The 27,850-nt window shown below is 40.7% G+C and overlaps 2 protein-coding genes and 1 long non-coding RNA gene across 13 annotated transcripts in view; 1 reads left to right on the top strand and 2 right to left on the bottom strand.

The window, feature by feature from the left end:
• The window catches only part of NEK10 (NIMA related kinase 10), a 102,389-nt gene extending 89,293 nt beyond the window's left edge, over positions 1–13,096 (bottom strand). For 2 of the 3 annotated variants that reach the window (XM_081883147.1, XM_081883145.1), the window contains exons 1-7: positions 12,776–12,934; positions 11,331–11,431; positions 10,941–11,001; positions 9,692–9,825; positions 7,752–7,850; positions 1,469–1,553; positions 260–301 (exon numbers count right to left, since the gene is read on the bottom strand). In XM_081883147.1, the coding sequence (XP_081739273.1) occupies positions 260–301; positions 1,469–1,553; positions 7,752–7,850; positions 9,692–9,825; positions 10,941–11,001; positions 11,331–11,392 (483 nt within the window). In that variant the 5' untranslated portion in view covers positions 11,393–11,431; positions 12,776–12,934. The other variant, XM_081883146.1, reaches the window with a different exon arrangement.
• A 260-nt stretch (positions 13,097–13,356) lies between these two features.
• On the top strand, positions 13,357–24,369 carry LOC309353866. The gene is made up of 3 exons (XR_014162092.1): positions 13,357–13,411; positions 23,295–23,399; positions 24,270–24,369. It is a non-coding gene; the product is annotated as an uncharacterized lncRNA (long non-coding RNA).
• The window catches only part of SLC4A7 (solute carrier family 4 member 7), a 69,658-nt gene continuing 57,824 nt past the window's right edge, over positions 16,017–27,850 (bottom strand). For all 9 annotated transcript variants that reach the window (XM_081883136.1, XM_081883137.1, XM_081883138.1 and 6 more), the window contains 5 exons: positions 27,606–27,779; positions 27,295–27,426; positions 25,370–25,470; positions 23,419–23,526; positions 16,017–20,772 (listed from right to left, as the gene is read on the bottom strand). In XM_081883136.1, coding sequence (XP_081739262.1) covers positions 20,691–20,772; positions 23,419–23,526; positions 25,370–25,470; positions 27,295–27,426; positions 27,606–27,779 — 597 coding nt within the window. In that variant the 3' untranslated portion in view covers positions 16,017–20,690. The remainder of the gene's footprint in view (positions 20,773–23,418; positions 23,527–25,369; positions 25,471–27,294; positions 27,427–27,605; positions 27,780–27,850) is intronic.

Below are 27,850 nucleotides of genomic sequence, written 5' to 3'. Positions count from 1 at the left end.
TCTCACCGAGGCATACGCCCTTTTCACGGAAACCAGCCAATTCAGAGTCTAATCAAATTACACAGGACGGTCACTTCTGCAATTCAGTCAAGCTGCAACTAACATTGCCTTATGGTCCCTTGGAAATGGAAAACATCGCATGTGTTTAGTGTTTATAGTTTCGCCTTCCAAGAGGGAAAGCCGTTTTGCAATAACTTCCGTCCTTACCTTTGGCAAACTTAACGGGCAACAAAACACAGTGAAAGGCAGAGATGGTTACCTGTGCTAAGGCGTCAATCCCACCCAGGTTGTGGAGGGCCTCCTATACAAGAGCGGAGGAAAAAGCAAAGCAAGTACAGTATGTCAAAATTCCAGAAGATTCCTAGCAGCCTGCTCCCAACCAACTACCAATGTTAAATTCAAAGTCCCCTGGATTCAGAATGGCAGGAGGTATGCTTAGGAGTGCAGTGCCTTAGTAAGTCAACTAGCAGGTAAAAAAGGTAAAGGTAAAGGACCCCTGGACGGTTAAGTCCAGTCAAAGGTGACTATGGGGTTGCGGCGCTCATCTCGCTTTCAGGCCGAGGGAGCCGGTGTTTGTCCACAGACGGCTTTCCGAGTCATGTGGACAGCATGACTAAACCGCTTCTGGTACAACAGGACACCATGACAGAAACCAGAGACCACGGAAACACCATTTACCTTCCCGCCACAGCGGTACCTCTTTAGCTACTTGCACTGGAGTGCTTTTGAATTGCTAGGTAGGCAGGAGCTGGGACAGAGCAACAGGAGCTCACTCCATCACGGGGATTCGAACAGCCAACCTTCTGATCGGCAAGCCCAAGAGGCTCAGTGGTTTTGGCCACAGCGCCACCCGTGTCCCAACTAGCAGCATGCAAGCCGGACATGCAAGTTTATAAAGGGCCCCTCCAGACCCCCTTTTTATTGCTCATTCTTGACGATGTGTGATCTCTGTATTGGGATAGTTATACACAATTCCACTTTCAATACTGTTTGCACCTGAAAAGGTTTTGGGGCAGACATACCACCTCCTCTCCAATCTCTGCATGTCCTGTCACTTCCTGCTGTTATTCTGCAACATTTTAGGCCACAAATGTTGCGGTTTATTTTCTGTCCCGCTTTTGTTGCAAGAGTGCCCCCTCTAGATGGCGATAATGCAATAACACTGGGGGAGCACCGCAGAACAGCTAAAAAGGTGGAATGATTTGTGGACGGTCCAGTACAAATCCATCATTAATGTACTATAACTGCACGTTGCAGGATACACCCACACAAAACACAAAACCCAGTCTGGAGGAGCTCTAAGATAGGGGGTTGCTAACTATATTTGGTAAATGTTGTTTGCAAAGTCGCTAGTACACCATCAGCTGACCAAGTCTACTAAATCAATGCTGCACTAATATCTAAGCAGCCACTTTTAGCATCATGTTCCTATTTTATGTTTCAAGGAGGTGACCATGGGCAAACTAACCTGATAGCACTGGTCTCTCATTAATAATCTTATGCAAATTAAAACTCTCAGAAAGTGGATAGATGATGCTCGGTTAGCCCACTCCCTGCAACAAACAGGTAAAAAGAATGCATTAATAAGATGGTCCAATTAAGCTACATCAGCAAGCAAACACAAGATTGAAAATCTAAATAAAGGTTCTATATTCAGCCAATTGGCAGGCAATACATTGCATTTTTATGGAGCACACAATTAATCATCTGAACTTCAACTATTTCAGTTTGAATCTAGCACATCTAATTTGTTTCTGATGCTAATCTTTAGACTACAGTGTAGCTCCACTACTTTCAACAGAGGGCGTGTATTTAAGTGCCTTCCCAGTTTCAACGTCAACACTTTGAAATTACGAGCCAAGGTAAGCTGAAAGTAAAAGCAGACTGTATATAAACTTGCCACTTGTATTTGTATATATATTTTTAATTCAGATTATTTTCCAGTAATACCAGATGAACTAATAAACTACTTTATCATTTTCTACAGATGAATATCAATAGGGATGAATGGATACATATCTAAACACATACAATTTGTGTATATATCCAGCTCTCTCATTCACCGCCTCCCCCCCTTGCTGAAACAGTTATGGTTGATCAGCACAGCAGGTCCACTCCATGCTGGGAATAAAGCCAAAGGCTAAAAATAATATGATAAAAATAAAGGCTGTGCTGCAATGGATGCACGTAGACTCCCAAGAACTGGGTTATTTAGAGGAATCTCTGCGGACCAAAAAAAATCACCATGTCCAGCAAATCTTTTCCACATTCCCATCAGTTGCCTCTTGGCCAATAACGGGGCTCCAGATTGATTTCTGACACTCGGAGAAAAGTGCTGATTTAAAACTAGTTAAAGATAAAACAGTTAGGAAAAAAAGCCATAGTCCAGTGTCAGAGCATCTCTTTTGCATGTGGAAAGTATGAGGTCTGAAATTGTGGAGACGCACTGCCAATCAGTGTAGACCAGACATGGGGATCCTTTGGTCTTTCAGAGTTTGATGAATCAGAACGCCCGCAAAACAACAACAAACAAACCTATGGTCACGTAAAGCATACTCAATAAACACACGAGACGTAACCGGCTGTGTTCTTAGATAAATAAGGTATACTATTCATAGTATCAAATTATAAATTTGGTCACATAAAGCATATTCAATAAACACATGAGACGTAACCGGCTGTGTTCTTAGATAAATAAGGTATACTATTCATAGTATCAAATTATAAATTTCAACGGAAGGAACTCATAAAGTGGATCAGATCATTCTTTAGTCCGTTCATGCATAAGGTCCATCCGTGTAATGGTGTCCATTCCATCTGTCTGTTCGTAAAGTCCAAAAAATCCACATGAAAGGTTGTTACAGTTCCACAAAATCCTTAATAGTAGCTGCTATTATGCCATAAGATCCATTGTCCTGTAATATCACATATGAGCTTTAAGTACTGATGAAGCCCAGCCAATATTCCGAAAATTCTTGTCTAGACTCTGTGTAAGGATTTTGTGGAACTGTAACAACCTTTCATGTGGATTTTTTAAGTTACTTCCATTGAAATTTATAATTTGATACTATGAATAGTATACCTTATTTATGTAAGAACACAGCCGGTTACGTCTCGTGTGTTTATTGAATCACAACACCCATCATTCCTGGCCACTGGCCATGCTTGCTTGGACAGATAGGTTGCTGAACTACAACTCCCATGTAAAGATTGGGCTACTGAATCTCCAGAGGAAATTGTACTCCATCTCCAAGGAAAACTGTACAAATGGAAAACTTCCAGAAAGAGGTGAACAAAAATGATCGAGGAACTGGGGCACCCTTCCTCCTTAAGATAAAATGTTGAAATGTTCTGGGGAGCTAACTTTGGAGGGAGGCTGTGATGGAGTCTCATAAAGCTACACAAGCTGTGAAGGAAACAGGGTGTTTTTCTCACATAACTCAAAATCACCAGCAAAACTGATTGGCAACAAATTCAGGGCAGACCAAAGAGGACTTCCTTGCACAATATTTATGGAATTTTCAGCCACTTGACAGGGTTATGCTGCCCCCGGCCTCCAACACACACACTTATATAACTTGAAAAACAGATTAGATCACTTGGAGGACAGGTCTGTTTGCAGCCACTAGCCATAACAGCTAAATGGCCAGTTTACCTCTGAACGCCAGTTGCCCGTAGGCTTCAGTGCTGCAAAACTACTGCTTTCCTAACATACTTCTGAACTTCCCACTATAGGAGACAGGATTCTGGACTAGACAGACCTTCTGATCTAGCAGGGCTCTTATTGTGATATGATGTTCAGGATCAAACCCAGAATAGCAAATATGGTACATGACTTATTGAATCAGTGCCAAAGATACAGGAGGCGGGGATGGCTAGCTGAGCTTTCTGCCCCGGGTGAAGCCTCCAGAGGGGCGGCATTGAGGCTCCCAGCCTGGACGCAATGCACATACCAAACTGTGCCAAACTGGGTCTCTGCCCTGGTTATAGTAAGCCTAGTTTTGCCGCTGATAGAAGCAGTGTGAGACCTCAGGCCTGAAAACCAAATGTGGCCCTCCAAGTCTCTCTATCAGGCCCTCTGACGTCTCACCAGGCCCTTTCCCCAGCCATACTCAGTCTTGGCCCTGCTTTGAAAACTACCTGAGTGTTTTGACTGGGTGGAATGAATGCCTCTTGCTTCCCTGAGTTTGTGTTTGTGTGTGTGTGTGTGTGTGTGTGTGTGTGTGTGTGTGTGTGTGTGTAGAAAGACAGAGAAACCAGCATACTGACAAAGGTAAGATTTGCATTAATTGCTCTGTCCACTTTTGCCTCTGGTGTTACCACCACTGCCAAGTGGCCCTCAACAGGTGGCTCCAAAATAAATGCGGCCCTTGGCTTTAAAAAAGGCTTCCCAGACCTGACCTACTGTGTCATGTTTGTAATGGCAGACCTTTAAAAAAAAAAAACCCTCACGCCTAAAATATACTCAGAATCGAGTAGTAATTTCATGCTATTTCAACTCATAGGAACAGTGATTGAATTCCCATCCCCCACCCTCAGGCTTTATATACATTATTTACACAATGAGTACCGTCTGATTGGTTGATTATGTTTCCCTCCTGCAGCCTGATTGGGCTGCTGCTGCAGGCCAATCAGTTGTTGTATCCTAGTTTCCTACCGGCCTAATAGGCTGATAAACTTCCTCCGGGCTTCTGATTGGGCTGCTCCTGCAGGCCAATCAGGTTGTTGCATTCTAGGATCCTACCTGTCTGTTGTTTTAGATCCAAGCTTAGTACATAACAACACCTCACCCAGGGTTACAAGGTGTCCTTTAATTCAACAGGCAGCATTCAAAGAGCTGATGAGACTCATGTAAATACTTCATGCAAGCACAGCAGAACTGGGGCTTTTCCCTTCAGCCTGATCCCCCTTCCTGCCGCTCCCTCAAGATGCCACACCACAGATTGTTTCTGAACACCAACCGGGTTTAATAAGCTTTGTGGCCCCACAGGGACAAGTTGCCATTTAATGAAGCTTAAAGCCACTTTTGTTCGCAGAACTGCTTTCACAATTATTTGAATACTGACGTTGTATAAGATAAACTTGTATCCAGCTAAGCCATTCTCAAAAAAGGCCCCTTGAAATCAATGCACCTAAGTTATTTTGTTGATTTCAATGGGTTTACTCAGAGTATGACCGAGTTACAGGCAAACCAATGAAATCAGTCTTAAGGAAGTATAATTGTAAGTTTAATGCATTTAATTCAAGATTTTTTAAAAAAAATTAAAGCTACATCATTTCTGTAACCTGTGCAGTATGAATCTGTAGGAAAAATACTGTGTATCTCAGACTGACACGGGGCTAGTCACACACTAGGGAGGCATGTCTTAGAGTTGTTTTGTATACTGTAGTTAGTGATAAAAGTTCTTCACACTTTAAATTTCAAGGGCATTTATTTGAAGCGGAATGCATTGCCTTTCACAAGACGGCGTTTTTGATGCGTAAGTTCAGTTGAGTAAAAAAAAAAAGGAAATCTCTGAAGATTTCTCTGGAGTAGAAGTTCAAAGATTTGTCTCTGGGGCCCGTTTCAGTTTCAAAAACAAAGTGCTTGCATTTTCCTCAAATATATTTTAAATGAAGCATACGCAGATGTTCATCTTACCCTCGATCTGGTGGCAGGAAAAGGAAACAAGAAATGCCAGTTTACCTGGAGGAATATTGAAAGAACCTTAATGGATGGGCCCATGGAGCAAAATATTTACTCCAGAATAATCAACAGCAGGGTGAGCATATGGCTATCCACATGCTACCCAGCCAGATTCAAAGTTCTGCTGTTAATTCACAAAGTTCTAAACAGTATCTTAAGGACCTTTCCTGATGCCCCACCTTGACCACTAAGATCTACTGATGAAGCATCCTTGATGGTCCCCACTGCTGCTGAGAGTCAGCTGGTCTTCAGGAGGGTCTAAGCCTTTCACGTAGAAGGCCATGATGAACTCATTGCCAATAGAAGTCCAGGAAGAATCATCCCTGCTTTCTTTTAGACATCTTTGACAAACTGCACTCTTCAGGCAATCTTTTGCAAGCTTTATATTTTTGGCTGATATGCTGTTGATATTTTATACCGAGCTCATGGTTGTGCTGTTAGGTTTTTGCATTGCATACCACCTTGTTATATTTTTCTATGGAAGCATGGTTTAGAACTATTTAAATAAATACATAAAATAAAAACATTACTCCAACTCCAAAACCAGGGCAATGCAGGCAGGCAGGGTGAAGGAGAGACAGGCCAAATCTGTTCTCCTGATCCAGTTAACATACATATACAAATCAGGCGAAGGAGACTAGGACAATCAGGCAAGAGTTCAGCTACTGGTGTGTAAGGCTGCCATACATCTGAGTTTTCCTGGACACATCTGGGAATCAGGCTCCCCAAATGGATTTTGATGAAGCAGCAAAATATCCAGGAAAACCCAGACACATAGCAAAGTAGGGCAATCTTAAAAATGCTTTTAAATTTCCCAAACACCCCAAAAATGTATTTTGGGGGGAGATGTTCCCAAAAAGCTCAACAATTTCTCCTTCCCCCCACCCAAAAAAAGATGAACAACTTTGTCCGGATTTTCACTTTTGGGAATATGACAACCCTACTGATGTATCTTCACATAAGACCACCTTCCCTTTCTTGTACCACAGACACTGATCTGGGTATAGTGTCAAGAGTTCTAAGCAACAGCAGCGATATATTATTAAACAGGACAAGTAGTTTCCTTGCAGATCTTTTTATGTTACTGGCATCACAGAGCTATTAATACAGCAGCTTGGTCAACATCATCCACATCCTCTTGGGCAACCATACTCATGATACCACCCTCAAAATGACACAGGGATATCAATAAAATATGAAATGTGACATAAGAAAATAACAGAAGATGTCATATAATAACTGTCATGTGTTACAGTTTCCCTGCACTGAATAAGCAGCTGATAATTTTTTTATTGTTAACTATACTGTCCTCTTTCAGAAAACAAATATCTGATTATTAAAATATTTTGCAGTTTGCCACACAGTTGCAGTCAAACAATGAAATGCACGGGTATGAAAATATCCACTCTCCATTACTGTAAAAATGAAGTCCTGCTATCAAATATCAACAAACAGTAACAACTTACAGTGAAATCCTAACCATGTCTATTCAGAATTAAGTCCCACTGGATTCCATGGGACTTATTTTCAAGTAAACAAGGTTAGGAGAGCAGCCCTAGGCAGCTACTATATACCCATCTGTCTGTGAGTAAATGAATTCAGTGGGACTTACTCCTGAATAGACAAGGTTAGAACTGTGCTGGCGATCTTACACTTCTTGGCATTGCTGGGATGAAAAGTCCCAGAACAGGAAATAAGCCATCATCAAAACAGCAATTCAGATTTTAGTGAAAGCAGTGTTAGAAGTATTTCAAAAGGCTACAACTTAGGAAGATAGCAGAACTGTGTGTCTTGTCCACCTTTTTCCTCCTGATTTTAGACTGATTGTAGAATTCCAATATGCCACCTTTTAACTGGAACACCCCAAACTAATGCTATTTCTTTTAATGAAAGTCAATAGACTTCCAGGGTTAAGGTCAACTACCACTGGGGAAGTCTAATATTTTGAGAGAGCAGCAGTCCCTGTTCCAAAGGGAAACTCAACCACACAAAGAGGCGCCTTTCTGATCCCGCTGGATGCTTTGATACTCATTCCAAAGGTAAAGACATAGGTGATCTTTCTTACCTGCAAATCAGCCGGTTTTTTACCAAAGCTGTGAAGATATCTTGAAACAGCTTGTGCTGTGGATGTTGACTAAATTTCCTCTCATTCTTGTAATTCATACTAAGGGGAGAAAAGGCAAATGGGCATTGCACAAGGCATAAATGCTTTTGCTCGCAGTGATGGGATGCTAAGAGATGGTTGTCTGTGCAGGAAATGCATTTTTGACTACAGTGACTTAATGAAAATGACCACAAAGATTAATAGGTTACAATCAATGTACTCCAAACTGAATTCCTGCTCCTGCTTGGACTCACTGGTCAGCACCCAGGGGAAACAATAGAGCAAGTCCCTGTCAGGAGCTTGTCCTACACTTGAGTAGGACCCTGGCAGAGACACATGCCCAACTGGCATGTTCCCTCCCTCCTGGCCGATCGTTTGGGAGCTTCAAAGGCTTTCTTCTGCCCGAACATCACAGCGACCGATGCCAACAGACATCAGCACACTTAGGGATCCGCAGAGTCTTTGCAGTTTATGTAACAGACCTCAGCAACTCAGCATTTTGGCTAATATACTTTATTTACATAGAAACACACATGGAACACTGCAACATGGCTCCCTCTCTCTTTAGCATCAGAAAGGACAAAGGACAATAGTCCCATTTCACGGAACATAGTAACACAAACATCCTGTCTCCGTCACTTCCCACTCTGTGGAGTCAAAACATATACCGTCATGTGAAAGACAACAATCCCATGACTGCAATCATGGAGCAGGAATTTTAACAGTCCCTACCTCTCCCCTGAATGTTACAACTGCCACTGATGTCTTAATTTATTATCTCAACTTGTATGCTGCTCTTCCATATAAATATTGCAAAGTGGTCCACAAGAACTCATTCCATTCATGCCTGGTGTCAATTATCATAGGAGGGGAGCATGCAAGGTTCAGCCAAGTTCATTTTAAAGAGACAAATCTGAAAGGGCATCTTTCCCGGATGGCATACTAGCATAGTGCTGGTAGGACCTGGGTTCCTGGATGGACTGCCCATCAGAAGAGGCTTCTGAAACTCCTGTCTACAGTGTTACATGCAAAGCAGAAGTTCAGGATGACTGCGAACATCCTAAATTGCCTCCTATATGCAAGGCAACAATGAAGGCTGCCATCTTATCCCCCAATACCTGGGAATAACCCTATCCAATTCAATAGGACTTACATCTGAGCCACAGTGAAGACAGCCCTGTCAGATGTCAATAATACAGTATGTCTTAAGGTCACTTATGATTGAATTTATTTACTATTATCCCATGAGGTTCTAGATGTCAGTTTGCATTTCTTAGTGCAAAAAGTATTGATCTGATGTGTAGAGATCTTTCCTATTCTACTTAATTCAAGAAGCTTCTGGAAGCTTCTCTGTGTGAAAGAAACCAATGATGTTTGGGTTATACCTTCAGAGAAGCTAAGTACAGCTGGTTTGAACTGGTTCTCTTACCTCTTTCTGTCAAGGTTATGCTGACTATAAAAGTAAGGACAGATGGAGTCTGGGTTTCACTTTCTCTTTCTTTCCCGTCTGGTGTTGTGTTCTGTATACTTAGTGCTAAGGTTTAGTCTTGTTATAAGTTATTGTAAGTTTAAGTTAAGTCTGCTGCAACTGGATTTCTTACGGACAGTGCCAATCCTAAATTTTTTGGATTTGTGACCATTATGCTCATTTGCCTTCAGTAGCAGTAAAGCTCTGCTGGATGAAATATAATCGCCTCTGGTCTATTTTTTGGGAATCCTGCAACGTGTTTAAGATTTTACTCTGCTAACCATACGTTGGAATCTGCTCTGGATCAATACTGAGTAGAATTTCAATGACGCTAGAGCACACGCAATAGTAAAGATTATATATATAGCATAAAAGGATTTGAATTGGATCCAGATAAATAAAATAAACATTCATTTTCTTTTCTGCACGGTACCTAAAGTGTTCGAGTTCAACAGCTTCAGTTGATTCTTGCCATTGACCTCTACATCTCTCTCCACAAGGGTTGCTGGAGTATTGCTCAGACTTGGTCATGCTATTATTAGAACTTTCAAAGTTAAGGGCTGGCAGCTGCAAATGCAAAGGAGATTTACTATAAGACAAATGATATAAAGTGTTTAGCTGGGTCAGAGGAAAATACGTGATTGTCACTGGGACCTCGGGCAATTTAACCTTTGAATTCAGACAACAAGGAGATAATTTTTTAAAATAATAATCCAATATATACAGAAGATTTCAAAGCGCCCTAGGCTGTCTCTTCTCCATAGCTGCACACAGATCTTGAAAAGATGCAGCTGGAGTATGCAGAGGGGAAAGGAATGAAAACATAGCAAGCATTCTCAAAGTGGCAGTTGGGTGCACCTGATGCAGAAAGTTCTGAGCAGCAATGGCTGCTTAGCCTTGTTGAATGCTCTCTAAGAAGCAGGAAGCTTGCATCTATACTTTTCAGGGAAATTTTAAAAACCTGGACCAAAAAACGAGGAGAGATCTCTCCTCAAATAGCCTTCCTGGAATAGAAAGCACCTGCTCTGCAGAAGTAGACAGAGAACAAAGTGAGCTTATTAAGAGCAGGGAATGAGAGCACTGCCTCCTGAGAATAAGTTGTTTATGTACATAGCAGGGATGAAGAACCTATGGCCCTCTAGATGTTATTAGACTCCATCTCCCCTCAACCCCAGAAGGCATGGCCAGAGGTGAGGGCTGAGAGGAGTTGTTGATGACAGCTCTCCATAATAGGGTACCAGAGAAAAAAGACTTATTTAAAGGGAACAGGCAGTTTCTTAAAGAAATACTTTTACTATTGGCATGACCTACCTCAGCACACAAATCCCATCTACACTATAAATTTAAAACAGTATCATACCCCCAGAATCCTGGGAAATGTTGTTCGTTGAGGGTTCTGAGAGGTATTAGGAACCCCCTATTGCCCTCTCAGAGCTACAGTTCCCTGTGAATAAACAAATGAAAACCCATATGCAATGGGTTCCTTCTTTTCAACTCCATCCATCCCTAAAAAGCATCCTCCCACCCTCATGTTTAGGCAGAGCTTGAAAGCTACTGTTCAAAAATTAATCCTGAATATCTGAATATTAATTTTGAGTATTTTCAAAATCAAATTAATTTCAATAATAATGAATAAATTAATAATTACAGCCTGCCGTTACAAAATGGCTAATGAAAAATACCTGTTGTTTGCTTGACTGGACATTGAGTAGTGCCAGAAGCCTTTTAAGGTCTGAGTAATCCCTAGGAGAAAACATAAATTATATGCTTATTAACAACACATTACACTACCTTATTTCATCAGTAAGTAATCTAAATGAAACAATATTGAAGTTTATATCTCTATGGCATTGTATCAAGCATTCCACAATATTGCCTCAGCGGTCTGCTCTACACACCCACAATTTGTACAGGCTTCTTAACCACCAATTGTTTCTGTCAAAGTGAAAAGGTCTTGGTGACCAGAGTAACAGTCACCATGTACACAGAGCGATTCAGATTAAACTATTCTGTCTGGCAGCTGGTGCAGATTCCAGAGAGTCACTGCTGACATTTAGCGAAAAGCACAGTACCCTTGAAGTTTGGTATCAGTTGCCTTGTCTGTGGTCTTCACCTTCTTGTGTTGATCAGGCATTGTATAACATCAAGGCATCAGGATTAACACATCATGCCTCTGAAGAGAAAACAAATGTAAAAATGTTGTTTTTTCACTTGACAAGTGAAGGACAATACCAGTAGATGACCTGAGTATCTGGAGAAAGAGATATCTACAGGAAAGAAAACAAAGAATACATAATAGGTCCAGGGATTAAATAAATCAAAAGAGCACACCCTTCTACATTTCTCCAATGAAAATAGGAATGTCCTATTCCATTAATATTATTAACACCCCACCCATATGACTGTGTTGCCCCCACCACTCTGGGCAGCTTCCAACATATATAAAATCATAATAAAAGATTAAACTTTTTTTAAAAAAAAATCCCTATGGCTCGGGGGTTGCATAACTCCATAACCTCCAACATTTCTCTAATGAAAATAGGGACGTCCTAAGGAAAAGCAGGACATTCCAGGATCAAATCAAAAACCAGGATGGCTTCTGTAAATCTGGGACTGTCCCTGGAAAATAGGGACACTTGGAAGGTATGAAAGAGCTGTTTTAGCTTCTCTTAAAAACTCCTGCTTACAAAGTGGGATTCTTCACCTTGGTTGTTTTTAACCACAAATCTACATGCCATATCTCGAATCGCTTTTGAGATACTTCTCACTTTCAAATATGGTTTGTCACACAGCACATCAAGGGGAAAGAGGAACTGTTGTTCAAGAACTTAAAAGCAAAGCTGAGTGGAATGGAGCTTTCAGAGATCATGGTCAAAATATGCACAGAGTCTAATTTCTTTGGATTCCCATTTCGATGGCTGGGGGGTGGGGGAGCAGGAACTAAAAAGATGAGTGGCCTGTTAGCAACCACCTGTTATTGATTACTGGTTTCCATATTTGTTTGTACATTCCAAAACGATAAAAAGTTCTCTTTAAAAAAAATTAAGGAAGTGCTGACACCTGTTCTTCAAAAGCCTTGATAAATGTACTGACATATATAAGATACTATGGTGTACAAATTTAAAAAGAAGTGCTTTTTTCTGGGGGTACTCAAAAGTACACAGTACTGGCACACACACAGCCTCAAAAAAAATGTTAGAAGTGTGACGCTTACTGTAACAACTTCATGGTGTGTAGCAGCACCTTTTTTCTATAAAAGGCACAAATAATAATAATAATAATAATAATAATAATAATAATAAGTGTTTCAAAGTTAAATCTGGCAGAGAACAAACCACGCACTGCATTTGTTCCAAAGCTAAATCTGACCCCGAAAAGAGATCCTAGTGGCTCTCCCCGGCCTGCTCTCCGGGGGCCGCTGGGAATTCCCATCCAATCATAAATTATGGGATGGGAAACTCCACAAAACGCTGCTTCCTTCGTTCCTCCCAAGCATCCCCTTCCTCGCTCTACTCACTTCGCACAGGGAGGGGCAGCGCCCTGGATTCCCGATCTCTCTGCCCCTCCCCAGTATGCAGATCCACCGCACCTGTCCGTTATTATTTTTTAGGATTCTTCTTATTACTATTTTTTAATCCGAGCCAAAAAAGACCGAACCCCCCCGCCCCGCTGAGCGAGCCAACTGACAAACGTACCAGCCAATGAAAGCGCGCCTCCTTCTAAACGATCGATTCCTTCGACCAATGGCGAGCCGCTGCGAAGGCGGCGGCGCTCCAGGGGAGACGGATAACGCCGCCGCTACTGTTGCCATAGGAACGGGAGAAGCCGCTCGCGGCTCCCAGCCCCGAAACGACTCTCGCGCTAAATTCTCAGTAGGCGCGGCTTGGCGCGGTGACGTCACCGAGCGGCCTTGCAGGAGCCTTTTTCTGATTGGCTAATGGCGGCCCTCCTTCTGCAAGTACCCGGAAGCGGGCAGAAGGGGAAAGATTACCGTATTCACCCAAAAGGTGGAGTGGAAATTGTAGGCTGGCGCCACGTCACTTGCGATTTTGTTTGGAAAACGAACCAATCCAGAGCCGGAGGGTGTAATGCCATTACGTATTTTTATTGAGCATGTACAGACTGCTGCTTCACATCCAGTCTTCTCCAAAAGGTCTTAAGATAATATTTTTTTATTATAATTAATGACCGCAATAAAAAAATAGAGCTAACCTAACTTATGTAGCAAATCAGATGTTCTGATTTGGAAGAGAGGGGGAAATGAATTTATAGAACACAGCAGCGACGACACTCAGTACATATATACTGAAATTTTATTTGCTCCAAATCATTGAAACAACGAAATTAAGGGGCCTGTGATTAGCTCTCAAACATATTGTGGATCTGTAAAGATGATGCTTTGGAATACGTGTAGGAAATCTCACCTTCTGAATGACCAGCTTCCAAAGATTATGCTTTAACTATGGTATGGTTTCCAGTTAGCTATTCTGTCTAAGCAACTATGCACAATCTCTCAGATGAGATTCCTGCATTGCAAGGGTTAGACTAGATGATCCTTCAGGATCCCTTTCAACTCTACCAAATTCTAGGATTCTACGGCACTTCATACCATCCACTCCCCAACAGATCCCATGATGTTGCTTTGTTGCAGTTGGGGGCATTTTCTCCTTTTGTGCTGTACATTTTAAATGGGACTGCCCTTTTTATTTTATTTTGAAGTTGAAGGCAACTGGGGAGCTTTTTGGGCACAAGAAGGGCTCCAAGTAAATGAATTGAACATGTTTCTATAGAAGCACAGGACAGCTCCAAAGCAACAGAGCCATAAGACTTCTCTCTGGGGCCAGTCCACCCATGAGGCAAGGTGACATAACTGCCTCGGGCAGCAGGTACCACAGGGGCAGATCTGCCCACCGCTGAATGCGTTGCCTGCTGCTGCAATGTGCTCCTTGGAGGCCAATGCCACCTCTACAGTGGCCTCTTGGCAAATAGGTGGTGCTGCTGATGCCCTCATCCTTGTTCCTGATGTAGATCTTCGCTCACCTCTTATTCCTTGGTGCACTATTTAAATATTTTGTGATTCATCTCAGGTGCCAATTGCATTGGGCTGGCTCTGTTTCTTTTGCTCAATTTCAATAGACCTACAGCCTAGAATAGAATTGGCAAGACTGAACAGAACCAAATCTTACCACAAAAGAGCAAAAACATACAATATGGGTAAAGCTGCAATGTCTAATAGTTATCCAGAGTTATATTGCGAATCTCTAGACCACTGCTCAACTCTGATCAAGCATCTCTTTCTGACCCTTTACATTGTAGTTTTTATTAATTTCTCTTTTAAAAATGTAATATTTTCCTGTTTCCCTTTTAACATTCTGTACAGCCCAATTACTGTACTAACCTTGTCTCCTCGTAAAGGGAAGAATCTGTGCATACTGCTATGGCTTCACCCTCAAGTGCTGACATACTTTTGTATGCCAACAAAATTATTTGGGTGCCAGTTACAAATAAGGCAAAGGATTGACTGGAATTCAGGGCAAGATAGAAGGGAAGAACAGCATCACCTTGTCCCATACAGTTCTTTAGAATCTGAGTATTTGCAGGGCAGATATGGGAAGGAAGCTGTTTCTTCCCACTTACCTTGATCCAATAAACACAGGACAAGAAAACAGAAAATATGTACTTTTCCCCTCTTCACTTTTCTTGCTTTTGCTAACATGGGAGGAAGAATCAGGTGTGTACTATAGGAGTGTACATTTCAGCATACTTTGTGAAATAGATACCATTCCAGTAAATGTCTTTTTCTGTTACCAGTAAAGGCAAATCTGCTTTCTAGTGTCACTAAGAAACAAAACTCAAGTTCTCAGTGGCTTCCTCTGAGTTTTATGACAGTAAACAGGATAGAACTAAAAAGGTTATTGCAGGGGAAGAGCATAACTTGCCCCATCACCCACAAAACTGTCAACACTGGGCCAGATCAACCCACCTCAAGCCTACAATGGCTGCCATTCATTCCTGAGAAATAGCAAAAACTCTACTCTAGGAATCCTTGAACTGTACTGGTCTTCAATTCATGACAACCCCTGCCCACCACAGTGATAGGATTTTGACCGTCTAATAATATAACACAACTTCAATCCAAAAGATACATACTGTATTGCAGCATTATACAGTGGTACGATTTGTAGCATTGTTTTGTAGACTCACAGCTCTTACTTGCTGGTTGTGCAGTTCTTAAACACATGGCAAGAACTCTAAACTAGACTAGCTAGATAAAAGTTAAGAGCACCAGAGAGCTTTCATGAATTATATCATTAAAATTAATCCTGCATAACAAACAACATGTGATTAAAGATTAACCAAAAATGTTAAATTCAGTGGCATTTTATTGCTTTTTGTCAACTTTTTGAAACATTACAAAAAATAGTTTTCGCAACATTCATTAAACAAATTATAAAGGCTGGATTTTTCACAGTACATGTTGGAGAATTTTTTGTAGGCATTATATAAATTAATAAAATATTGTTTCTACATTTGGAACAGTGTTAACTTGCTTTGGATTTTATTATAAAAGGAAATGTTATATGCAATTAGAAAACTGTCATAAAAACTGGAATAAAGTGTGGAATCACACTGCAAATCAAAGTAAATGTTTTTGTTCAGCTCTGAACACTGGAAGACACACTTACAAAACAAAGCATCAATAACAAATGGGAAATGTTACAAAGGAATTCGTCTCCTGACTAATAAATTGCATTATAAAAACCTGGCATTAAATAAGTTACTCCAAGACTGCCATATAGTGACAATATGTACTAAATATGAAAAACTTTATTTTCACACCAATTGCAACCATTTTCCTATAATTGACAAATTTACTAAAAAGTTTTAAAATAAAAAAACTGCAAGTAGTAAAATCACAAGACAATATTTTGTATTCAGAATACGAGTATATATCGACACACAACTATGTGCCTATACATTCACTAAAATAAATGGTTCTTCACAACATTTGTACTGTATTAGGTAATGGATGGCACCTATAATCAATCATTCTAAAAAACATTAAATTACTGACCAAACTTAAGAAAAGCAAAAGCAAAATACATTCAAAATGTTGTGCTAATGATCTACAAACTCTGAACTGGTAACTTCAAACACAATGTATAAAACATATGTATAATACATAACCCCTTTAAACAATGCATACCAGTGCATTTTGGTTTTGCATTTCATCTATCCATGACATTTTTACATTTGGAACTTACTTTTACAATGGGAACATTTTACAAGACTACTGTACATAGAGATAAATGTGTTTGAAGGGGAGGGAGGGAACGTTCTGTTGGATGCTAAATGACTGACATGCTTTGTACACTATCTTGCACATTTTTGTTGATTATCTTGATAATCTGGAATAACCTGCTTTAAACACAGTTTGCAGCATGGAACATTGCAAACTAAGGATAATGAGTTGTTTGTGCATATCTAGAACAGAGTTTTACAAGTTCATACATAAACCAAAAACACCGGGTTGTTTAGATTCTTTTGTGACACTAAGATTCTTTACAGAATATGCCAGTACCAAGGTATCTAAAAAAAAGTGCTCAGCTATTTAGTCTACTGGTTTAATGGAAATATACTGGCTTTAAATTAGGCTCCACCCTAAGGTGAATCAGTGCACAGTAAAGTTTACTCATTTACACCTTTTAAGGCAACATTTATTATCTACGTACAGTAAAAGCTCTGTCCTTCACTGTCTTACTTTAATACTATCCTTTTTTAATTATGGAGAAGGAAATAACATTTATACAGTATAATAAGCAGTAAATCACCTAGATTTTACCACTGGAATTCTCAGCATGTCATCAGAACTTAATATGCTATCAAATGTGTAAGGTAACATTAACAAACAACATCGAAACAATCAATGCAAACTACATTGCAAGTCATGGTTATGCCTGGCACTGTATAATATTTTTACATAATTAAAATAAAATAAATATTGTGATTCTAAGTAGTTTTCAGATCTTTGCTTAAATTACCAAAATTATTAACCCTTTGGCACTGAAAAGTCGATATGAACTGTTCAGCATTATGGAATTATAGGCTTAGAAAACAAAGGGTTAAAATTCAAGACAATCTGTTTGGATCTTTGCAAATTACTACCCACAGCTCTGAATACAGAATTTTTCAGTAATGGAAGACGAGTGTGAATAACTCTGAACGCTACAGGCATGATTGGTTTTTTTTTTTTACTGTACCAAATAGAACACATTGTTTTCAAACGTGATTGTTGAAGACGGTGAACACACCTTTTGTGAAAGAGATGGGGTGACAGGTGGTCATGATTTTCAAATAAAGAAAAAGTGCATATTTTCTGGAGTAGGCTAAGGCACAAGCTACGTGAACATCCAGGAATGAACATTATAGCTATACTCTTACCAATATCAAAGATAAGCAGTACTGAAAAGCTAATTTGATGGTGCTGAGGCATCAGCTCTTCTGTTTAATGATGACCCATATCCCTACATGTTGATTTGATAAGGTTAACTTTTTCTTCAAAGTGTGAATACATTTAGCAGCATTAAAAAAAAAACAATAAAAGGAAATGCCACTGTTCAAGTAAATCTTAAGTGTCAATTTCATAGGTTTCTGTTCCCATTGGTGAGCCCCACAATCTGCTTTTATGCTGTGGGACTTATTCACTCCTCTGGTTCTGCCCTGAAAACGGCTTTTGAAACACCCCACTATTTCAAAAGCAGTTGATGGCACGGTACATGAACTTCCTCTTCAGAAAAGTAAAATGTTCCACTGGGTGCACCAAGTTACTTTCAAGATCCAACATGCACTTCTTGCCATATTCCCAGTGAAAAGTTCTGTGGGAGACGTGCACAAATTCTTCTTTTGACAGAAAGCACAAAGAGAGGTGCAGATGTTCATTATTGACGGAAAATAAGCACAACCTTAAGTTATGTGGCTTCTGTTACAATTGTGAGCAATGTCAACAACTAGACTTCTTTGTGAGGTGTGCGGAACTTAAGTTTTCATACGAACAGCATTCTTCAGTAACAAGTGGAGAGGCAGTTTGCTAAGAGGAATTGCATGCTGCCAGGCAATCAAGGAGGGAAAAGAAAACAGATTCTTAACGGGAAACTGCTGGGAGGTAGCAGTGATGATGGGCTCCACTGAGAATCTCTGCTAGCATGAGAGGTCCATATGGACTTGAAGCTCCTAACCAGCCAGTAACTACACGGTTTACGTTTACATCAACTACCACTTCCAATAGTGATCTTTAAAGACCTATTTGATTGCTCCACGGTGCGGATTCCTACCAATGAATGGCTTCACCAGTTGCTGCCATTTCACTTTTAGAAGCAGAATTGGTTACTGTGAGTTTCACCATTGGGCAAGATGACTGAAGTCCATGCTGGCAAACAGATACTATCCAGCTGCAGTTCAAGCCTTAAGTCCTGTGCATTTCATCAGGACAGATATACACAAATGCTTAATTCTGCCACAGAAAGAAATGAGCATTAATATTCTGGTGCAGGGATGGGGAGCCTGTGGACCTCCAAATGATTTGAACTACAACTTCCATCATCCCTGACTACTGGCCATATTTGCTGCGGATGATGGGAATTGGAGTCCAACCATGACAGGTGGGGTCAGATTCCCCCCCCCCATCCCTGTTCCGGTGTGGCTAGCAATTTATACAACTGACTTCAGTAAGAGGAGATAATAAAGCAATGTGCTTTTAAAATGGAAGACCTTACATGTTTAATTTGCCTTTTAATTTTAACTTCACATAAAGTTGCTCCATTCCTTCAAATGCATAGAGATTAATGTATTACGTAATCCTCACACCTTGATGCTAAACACAGTGGCTCCAGTTTAGGGGCCTTCTTCATATGTGTGGGATTTTCAGATAGGTACCATGAAAATCCAGCATACACAAGATATTTCCTTGATATAGGGTATAATTTCATATGCACATCCTCCACAAAAGAGAAGGCCTTGCCCATTGCAGAAGCTCTGCATGCACAGCTTTGGACCCAGATTCACTGCCTTCAAAATTAAGCACCATTGACATCAGTGCAACTTACTTCTATGCGTGGCCTAATATCTTTTAAACAAGCTGTAGTTCCAAACATATTGCGTGGATCTCGAAACGCTCAAGCAGAACTCTGTTCATGCAACAGGGCCCTCCTGGCTCCCTTCCCCCTGCTGTAGGTCCTGTGGTTCCCCAAAGCATCTCCTAAGGGCCAGTAGGACCCTCTAGAATGTAAAATGGGGTATGGGGCAGCAGCTGGATGAGGAAATGGAAGAAATTCAGCAGGGTTGCCTTTCACAAGTGGAAGTGTTTTTTTCCACTCACACAAGAAATCTCTGGATCCAAGCCTTCCAAGTAATAGCATTTAGATACTGAGTTCTATTGACCGAGTCAGAATTGGCTCCATGATTGCTAGCCTTTTGCTCTGTCTCCCATCCTCTGTGAGGCACAATCCCTCCAGCCTACATGTTGGCTGCTCTGGGTCTGTGTGGGGCTGTTTGAAAGCCCTTTGTTTAAAAGCAAGATTCCTGTGCAAGCCCTCTCCTGAATCAGGAAAATGTTTGCATTGGGATCCCCTGCTCTCACCACCCTGAATGTATTTTCAGAGATCAATTAATATTATGCACATGCAGGAAAAGGAAACAAACTCATTGGCTAATCAAAGTCTGTTAAGCTTACATTTTAAGTCAGGAACCTTAATTTGGAGCCTACATGTGTATTCAAATCCACAGGCCCTGTATAATTTCAATGCCTCATTAACTTCAATGGAGGCAAAAGAATCTGTACGCAAAATATGTAGTATGAAGAGGTACTGTGGTATCCATGACTTAAAGGATCAAGGGAAAAGCAACAACACTGTGTTTAGTGCTATATTAATTTAGGACTAATAAATCATTCTCACAGATATCCATTTAGATCCCCATAAAACAGCAACATGAAGTAAGAATGGCCTGAAAATAAAGTCATTTATGAAAGGGCACATTGGGATTTTTTTTCCTAGGGAGACTGACATTTATAACATTTTGCAAACACCCAAACAGCAATTGCCTGAAAACGTGACGTGTACTGCAATAAATTATAAAAACTACTACATACTAGAAAGTTATAAACAATGCAACCAATACTTCACAATTAAAGATGATTTGACATGCAATGCATGTACTGATAACTAAAAAGAATTTTTAATTTTCCTATTTAAAAAAATGAAAAACATTCCACTAAAAATAAATATTTCCAGAGCGGACATCACTTCTATCTTGTCTGAAAGTCTTGTTGCTGTACATACAGTATCCATATCTCTCGAATTTCAGTACTTGAAAGAAGATGTGAAGTCACCCTTTTACAGTATATCCTATAAAATAATATATACCCTTGTTCACTTCTATAATGAGGTTTCAGCATCTACATACTTTGTTTCAGGAGTATTTTCCATGTCTATTTTCACACACTCTTCTTTTTCAGAGCTGTTAAGAACAATTCACAAAGTTAGACAAGCCAAAGAATATATAACACACTCAAATTTTATCAAATAGCACCTGTATTTCATGTATCACATATTATTTTTTATTATGAACATGCACATACACACACTCAAGTTAACACATTTCAAGCACATGAAGCACATCAGAAAAGTTTAACATGGATTCAAGATTATTCTCTTAGGGTTTATGGCTTGAATGCTGTTTTTGGCTAAACATTTAAGCCATTTTCAGCTTTTCTTCCTATAGATGCATGTGTATTCAATATAATTGCAATAAACCACCACTAATTATTCAACTTTAAGGCTGCAATTCTATATCCACTTAATACTTTGGTGATTATTTTTGGGTAGACATGTAAGGTCAGTGACAGACTAGGCAACATGCATTTAGTCTGGATTCAGATGCAGCCTGAACCAGAACCCACCTAATAATTTTAAGTTCCTATTATATGTGAATTCATGGAACATTGACAAATCACAGGGCCATTGTCCCAACGCAAGAGGCTGCTTCACCATGGAAAAATGAAGCTGAATTCTGAGCAGACAAGCATCTCAGACCTATAGTCAGCCTGGCATATGTCAAGAAGCTCAGACTATGAATTGGGTTCACTATGGTTAGCACAAACCATGGTTTCATGTTACATCTGAAAACAGCCGTAATGTGGGAAAGGTTTTGCTGTTTTGTTAAAATATTTTGTGTTTTTATCTTGTATTTTTATGCTGTAAACTGCCCAGAGAACTTCGGATGAAGGTGGTATAAAAATTAAATAAATAATGAGGTCTTGCAACCAGCCTCCACATTCAAGATCTCAAGTCTGCAGCTACAGGACTAAGAATATTTGAAATTCCTAGTAGCAAGCAAGCTTTTGTGAAATTTGTGTTTGTGTATACACACCTGTATGTGTGTGCATCTGTAGCCAAATGGGGGGAAGAGTATCATGCTTTGTGTCTTTTCTACTCTTTATTCCAAATTGAAATTCCACAATGAGTAGAAACGATATGAAACAGCTATGCATGGCCATTATGCTACAGATTAAATATTTATAAAAGAGCCACCCCATATCTAAATCACTATAATACAAAGAAAATGTGCTTTGGGTGATATCCAACGCTTCCCTTCCAGTAGGACTTCCTGGATCAACTTTTGATTGGGGGCTGTGGGTGGAGGGAGAGTACCGTATTTTTCGCACCATAGGACGCACTTTTTCCCCTCCAAAAATGAAGGGGAAATGTGTGTGCGTCCTATGGTGCGAATGCAGGCTTTCGCTGAAGCCTGGAGAGTGAGAGGGGTCGGTGCGCACCGACCCCTCACGCTCTCCAGGCTTCGCGGACCTCTTCGCAAGGAGCGGGAGCACTCCGGCTCCTTGCGGAGAGTTGCCAGCATGCTGAAGCCTGCGCGCGCTGAGCTCAGCGCGCCCAGGCTTCGCGGACCTCTCCGCAAGGAGCCGGAGCGCTCCGGCTCCTTGCGGGGAGTTGCCAGCATGCCGAAGCCTGCGCGCGCTGAGTTCAGCGCGCCCAGGCTTCGCGGACCTCTCCGCAAGGAGCCGGAGCGCTCCGGCTCCTTGCGGGGAGTTGCCAGCATGCCGAAGCCTGCGCGCGCTGAGCTCAGCGCGCCCAGGCTTCGCGGACCTCTCCGCAAGGAGCCGGAGCGCTCCGGCTCCTTGCGGGGAGTTGCCAGCATGCCGAAGCCTGCGCGCGCTGAGCTCAGCGCGCCCAGGCTTCGCGGACCTCTCCGCAAGGAGCCGGAGCGCTCCGGCTCCTTGCGGGGAGTTGCCAGCATGGCGAAGCCTGCGCGCGCTGAGCTCAGCGCGCCCAGGCTTCGCGGACCTCTCCGCAAGGAGCCGGAGCGCTCCGGCTCCTTGCGGGGAGTTGCCAGCATGGCGAAGCCTGCGCGCGCTGAGCTCAGCGCGCCCAGGCTTCGCGGACCTCTCCGCAAGGAGCCGGAGCGCTCCCACGGCTTGCAGAGAGCTGCCTGTTTGCGGGCTGGGGTCGGGGGAAGCTCGAGCTTCCCCCGCCCCAGCCCCGCGCCTGGGGGGGGAAAAATAATTTTTTCCCCTTTATTTCCCCCCCCAAAAAATGGGTGCGCCCTATGGTCCGGTGCGCCCTATGGTGCGAAAAATACGGTAATTGTCAAAAACTGCCTCTCTCATTCATTTTGCTGATAGATGCCTTCTACCACTAGAGGGGAAGTACTGGATATCATCTTCTCTCCATTATCTAAAAAACCAACTCCAGTTTAATCAAGAGCCTTATGCTAATCCATTATATATATTTTTCTTTGACAATGACCCTCATAACATGTAAGCAAACTGGGCTTTTAAAAAAGATACCCTCACTTCCAAAGCACATTTGTTAGGCAGAATGGTAGGCTGTTATTTAAGAAAATTCTATGGACATCTCCAACTCATGACACTAGTTTCACTGTTCTTGGGATTCCAGACTTCCAAGTTTAGAAACTAGTCCTTTTCTTTCCTAGGTCTCATAAACTTTTCCATTGTTTCACAGGTCAGATGTGTGATATAAACTCTTATTTGGGCATTCGGGGTATAAATATAAATACCAGTCAAAATTACTTCCACAGCTCAACAAAATCAAAGCATAATCAGAAAGGTGAGTAGTTTTAAGCTACCTCAAGTTAGATCTTGTTACTTTGGCATTCTCTGTGTTCATGGAAAGAGCCTTCCACTGTGCAGTTTTGGCCATTTCATCTGATATGTTTACAACAGAAGGATCAACGCTAGACAACAAACACAACTTGATTAGTACTCAGTGCCTTGCAAAAGCATTAATTATGTCTCATGCTCTTTACATCATTTGAGCCTTATGTTATGTATTTACCCAGCCACTAGTGACGTGTTGCTTTAAATACTACATTCTGTATCAATACACGTGGTGTAAGAATTCCTGGGCTAAAAAAAGGTATTCCATTACAGGAAAAACTGGATTGGCTTATTGAGTGATTTTAATCGTCATATGGCAATAGAAATATTTGTATGAAAGAATCCAATTCTAACTGAGTCTATTTTGAGAGCAGATCTGAACTATTTCTGTAGTAGCAACATTTTTTCTTTGGAACACATGAGAATAACCAAAATACTTCTTTGTAAGAATTTCACGTATTTTCTTGCTCACCCAAAATTCTTACAAATAAGTATTTTGGTTATTTTCATGTGTTCCAAAGAAAAATACTGTATATTGGCCAAATCCATACAAACTAGGGGCCACCATAAGAAAATAAGTAAAAGTATCTTTTTATAAAGCAAACTTGAGAATATGGCTAGGGATGCTTGCTGATATTGAAAAGGTTGTTGGGATGCTATTCTTAAGTCACTTAATCCTAACTAGCTCTATATGGAAGAAGGTATGTTCCTGGGTAAAGTGGTTGATGACTGTAGCCTTAGGAGCTCTGGTATTCCCACCGGAGCCAAATATTTTGCCAAGACCAATTATTTTAAAAGTATACATGTTCCCTTCAGACAGATTACAGAGGAAGGATGGAAAGTGTTCTGGAAATGAGCTGGCTGGAAAAGGCAAAGACATTTCATTTTTTCCTGGGCTTCTGGCCCTTTAATTTGAATGGCATATATTAGCTTCTTTAGAGGGATGAGACTTAAAGTCCTGCCTTCTTTGTGTTTTTAGTCTTATTCAAATTGTTGTGTTTTTAGGTTTTTATTGTTGTTTCTAATTGGTTTTAATATGAGTCAGTTTGAGTTACCTTGTAAGAAAAGTGAGTAGCAAACAACATTAATAAACAACATCTCTTTCTTCTAACTTGAAAAAAAAAGGATACTCAATTGGGATTGATTTTAGTAGTAGATAAATTAAGGGTTAAGTGCTATGTCCTTCAAGTCCGTTTACAGTGGAACCTCGTGTTACATACAGTACTCATTGCGAACACTTCGGGTTATGGAAGTAGATGCTTCCAGTTGCAAACTTTGCCCCGAGATGCAAGCGGAAGTTGCATGCCGGGAGCACGGCAGCAGCAGGAGGCGAAAGCACAGCTCATGTTATGAGCGATTTCTGCTTAAGAACGGACCTCCGGAACAATTTAAGTTCATAACCGGAGGTATCACTATATTATCAAGTGTCCCCAGACAACTTTTTAAAAATGTACCCAAGGTTTGTTTTTGTTTGTTTGTTTTGTGTTAAAAGGAAATTACTATATAGAGCTTTTTTGTTTTCGTTTTTTTTTTAAAAAAAAGACTGTCCAGGCTGTAAGCAGCTGGTAAATTTATGGCTCAAATTATATTTAGTATCTTCAATGCTTCTCACATCATTAGCCATGCAGAGTAGCACACTAGACAGAACTGACCAAAACAGCTTCTTCACCCTGAGAACAGCTGGTTGAAAGTGAGTCATCTGATCTGTTCAAAAGGGTCACATGAATAACATGTAATTTAAAATAGATATATAAAACCATATTGTAGACATCAGGAGGTCTGTTTCTTTTGTTCCTCTTTCCCAGACAGTTGAATCCCAGATCTATAGGTCAGTACTGATTCACAATAGTTCAAATACATTAACTTCCACATAAAGCTATGTAAAAAGCAAACAATAAAAATAGTAGGTATATATCACACCTGTATTTTAGAGCTTTCACGGGAATCTCTAACACATCGCCTCTGTCATATGGAAGGTGTAGAGTTTCACTGTCCACTGCCTGAAACATTCGTTCAGCTTCCTGAAAGTTACACATTATCCAATACATATTTAATTATTTTACTCTACAAGAATGCATGCAAACAAGGCCTTGTATGATTTTCAATTTAAACACAGAGCTGTGGCCATAACTGTATTTTGGATAGTGCTACATTATAATTGTACAACATGGCATCCTGCCCAATGACCTACCGACCCCTCCGAGATAAGTCATATTTGGGACACAGAATAGGGGATATTTAAAGAGTTTCACACAGGTAATGAAGCTTGGGTCCCTTTCTTCCTGGAAACTACTGCCCACGCCATCTGATAAGCCATTCATAATATCAGAGTATGGGGCTTTCGAGTGCAGTGCCAGCAGCTGCTGTCAACCCACTGGTACCAACAAAATTGGGTATCTGCTGTGATGCATGGGAGTCTGAGGGATCCATCCATCAAACTCTAAAATATGATCTCTAATCCACTCTAATCCACCATTCTCCCATCACTTGGGATATCTAGAGGAAGAGTGGGTTAAGGTTGTTTAAGGAGCATGTTTATGTGGGGAAAGTGTTATATACGCCAGGTTGGCCACTGCAAGAACATGATGCTTGAGTAGATGAGCCACTGGCCTGATCCAGGAGGTTTTCTTGCTTCTTACAGAAGACCCCAGTCCCCATCATGCATCTCTTGTTTATAGTAATATTGAGTCAGCACTTGATTCAATGCATGCATGCCCTTGCATATTTAAAGAAGGTTCTGGGTCACAATTTTAAATTTAGTCCATTTAGTCCAGATGAATTTAGGAAGGGGGAATATTCCTGCTCTTGCACTTACAAATGAGATTTTAATTCATTAATAAGTGGAGAAACACATCTTCAAGAGCAGTGGCATGCAGAGCCCAGAGACAGAGCCATGAGAGCAGGTAGTTAGTTCTATTTACTTTCACTTGCCCTGCCACTCCCTAACCCCAGGAAACTCACTGTATGCTGTAGCCTGAAATTGGGTCTGCAAAGCGCAGTTGATTAATTGCTGAATGGGACTAAGCCTGAAGGAAGCTCTATTATACTTCAGGGCCTGCCCGTAAAAGGAAGCCCTGTCATTGGATAGTGAGTTTGTTTGGGCCTTGGGTGAGAATCAAGGTGAATGGGTGGAGTTCCAGTGTTGAGTGGGCAAGTATGTCAAGAAGATAAGTAGAGAATAAACTGAGGGGTTGGCACTTGCCTCCCAGAGTTCTTTGCTCTCCTGCCTCCATGACATGAAGAGGATTAATACCCAACCCATTTGGGTCATCAAATGGGGTGTGTGGTACAAATCAGTACCAAATTATGCTATTGATATCAAAAAGAAACATTTATGAAATCTTGTTAGCACTTTAATCAGAAACTTGCACCGTGTATTATTTACAACATCTTCCAGTTTGCATTTTGCACTGTGTTATATCGATTATGTTTTGGGGTTATGTATTGGGTTGCTTTTTCACTGTTTCAGTTTTGATTGTATTTTTATGTACCTACGGCAACCTGCACTGGGACATACTGGTGAAGGGCAGGCAAGACATACAATAATAATTCATAACATCATGAACACTGCTCCACTCATACGCAGGAGCTTTTCAACTCGTTTCCAGTGGCAGCTTCACAGATCCCTGAAAAGCCTGTCAAAGTCTGGGGGCACTTCAGAACAACACCCAAAAGAGTAAAATTACACCTCATTTTTCATGTATTTATACAAATTCTAAAACCATACAGGTGACAGATCCATGAAAAACTATAGGAACAATATTTTGCTCTTGCCCCCGTCCCAAACCCCTCCCCCACTGATTTCAGTTGTTCTTTTTTTTGTTATAAATTACTATCAAACTTACTTCCTTTGCTTTTTTCTTTTTGTCATCTTCCTTCTTCTTCTTACTTTCTGGCATAAGGTCATCAAGCCAACTGAGCTCCCGTTTGGTGAAACACAAATCCAAAAGTTTGCGAATGAAAACTAGAGCTAAAACCTTGAAAACAATAATTTAAAAACAACAGCTATCACATAAATATCAGAACACTAATAGAAAAGACAAAACTAATATAGACTGAGTTATAAGAGACAAAATTGTATGGTGCAAATTCTTTGTCTAATATATTGAGTTGACATAAATGTATATTCTCAAATACACTATAATTATTTACTTACCATCATAGGAAAAACAACAGCAGCAGCAGATGCTTTAATTGCCCACAAAAGAACGAGACAGGTGAGTTGAACTACCGTAAATACATGAACCTTCCAGAGTGGCACGTAACGCAGATAGATCAAATCAGGCTGATGTTTGGCCGGCATTCCAAACAATTTGATACGGTCAAAAAACTAAATTGAAAAGGGGGAAAAGGTTATTGAACTTATTTTCATCCTAAAGGGAAAATTAGGAAAGAAAAATG

Source organism: Podarcis melisellensis (assembly GCF_964234715.1).
Source record: "Podarcis melisellensis genome assembly, chromosome: 12".
Lineage (NCBI taxonomy): Eukaryota > Metazoa > Chordata > Lepidosauria > Squamata > Lacertidae > Podarcis > Podarcis melisellensis.
The sequence above is the reverse complement of the archived record's forward strand: the minus strand, read 5'-3'. Positions and strand labels throughout refer to the sequence as shown.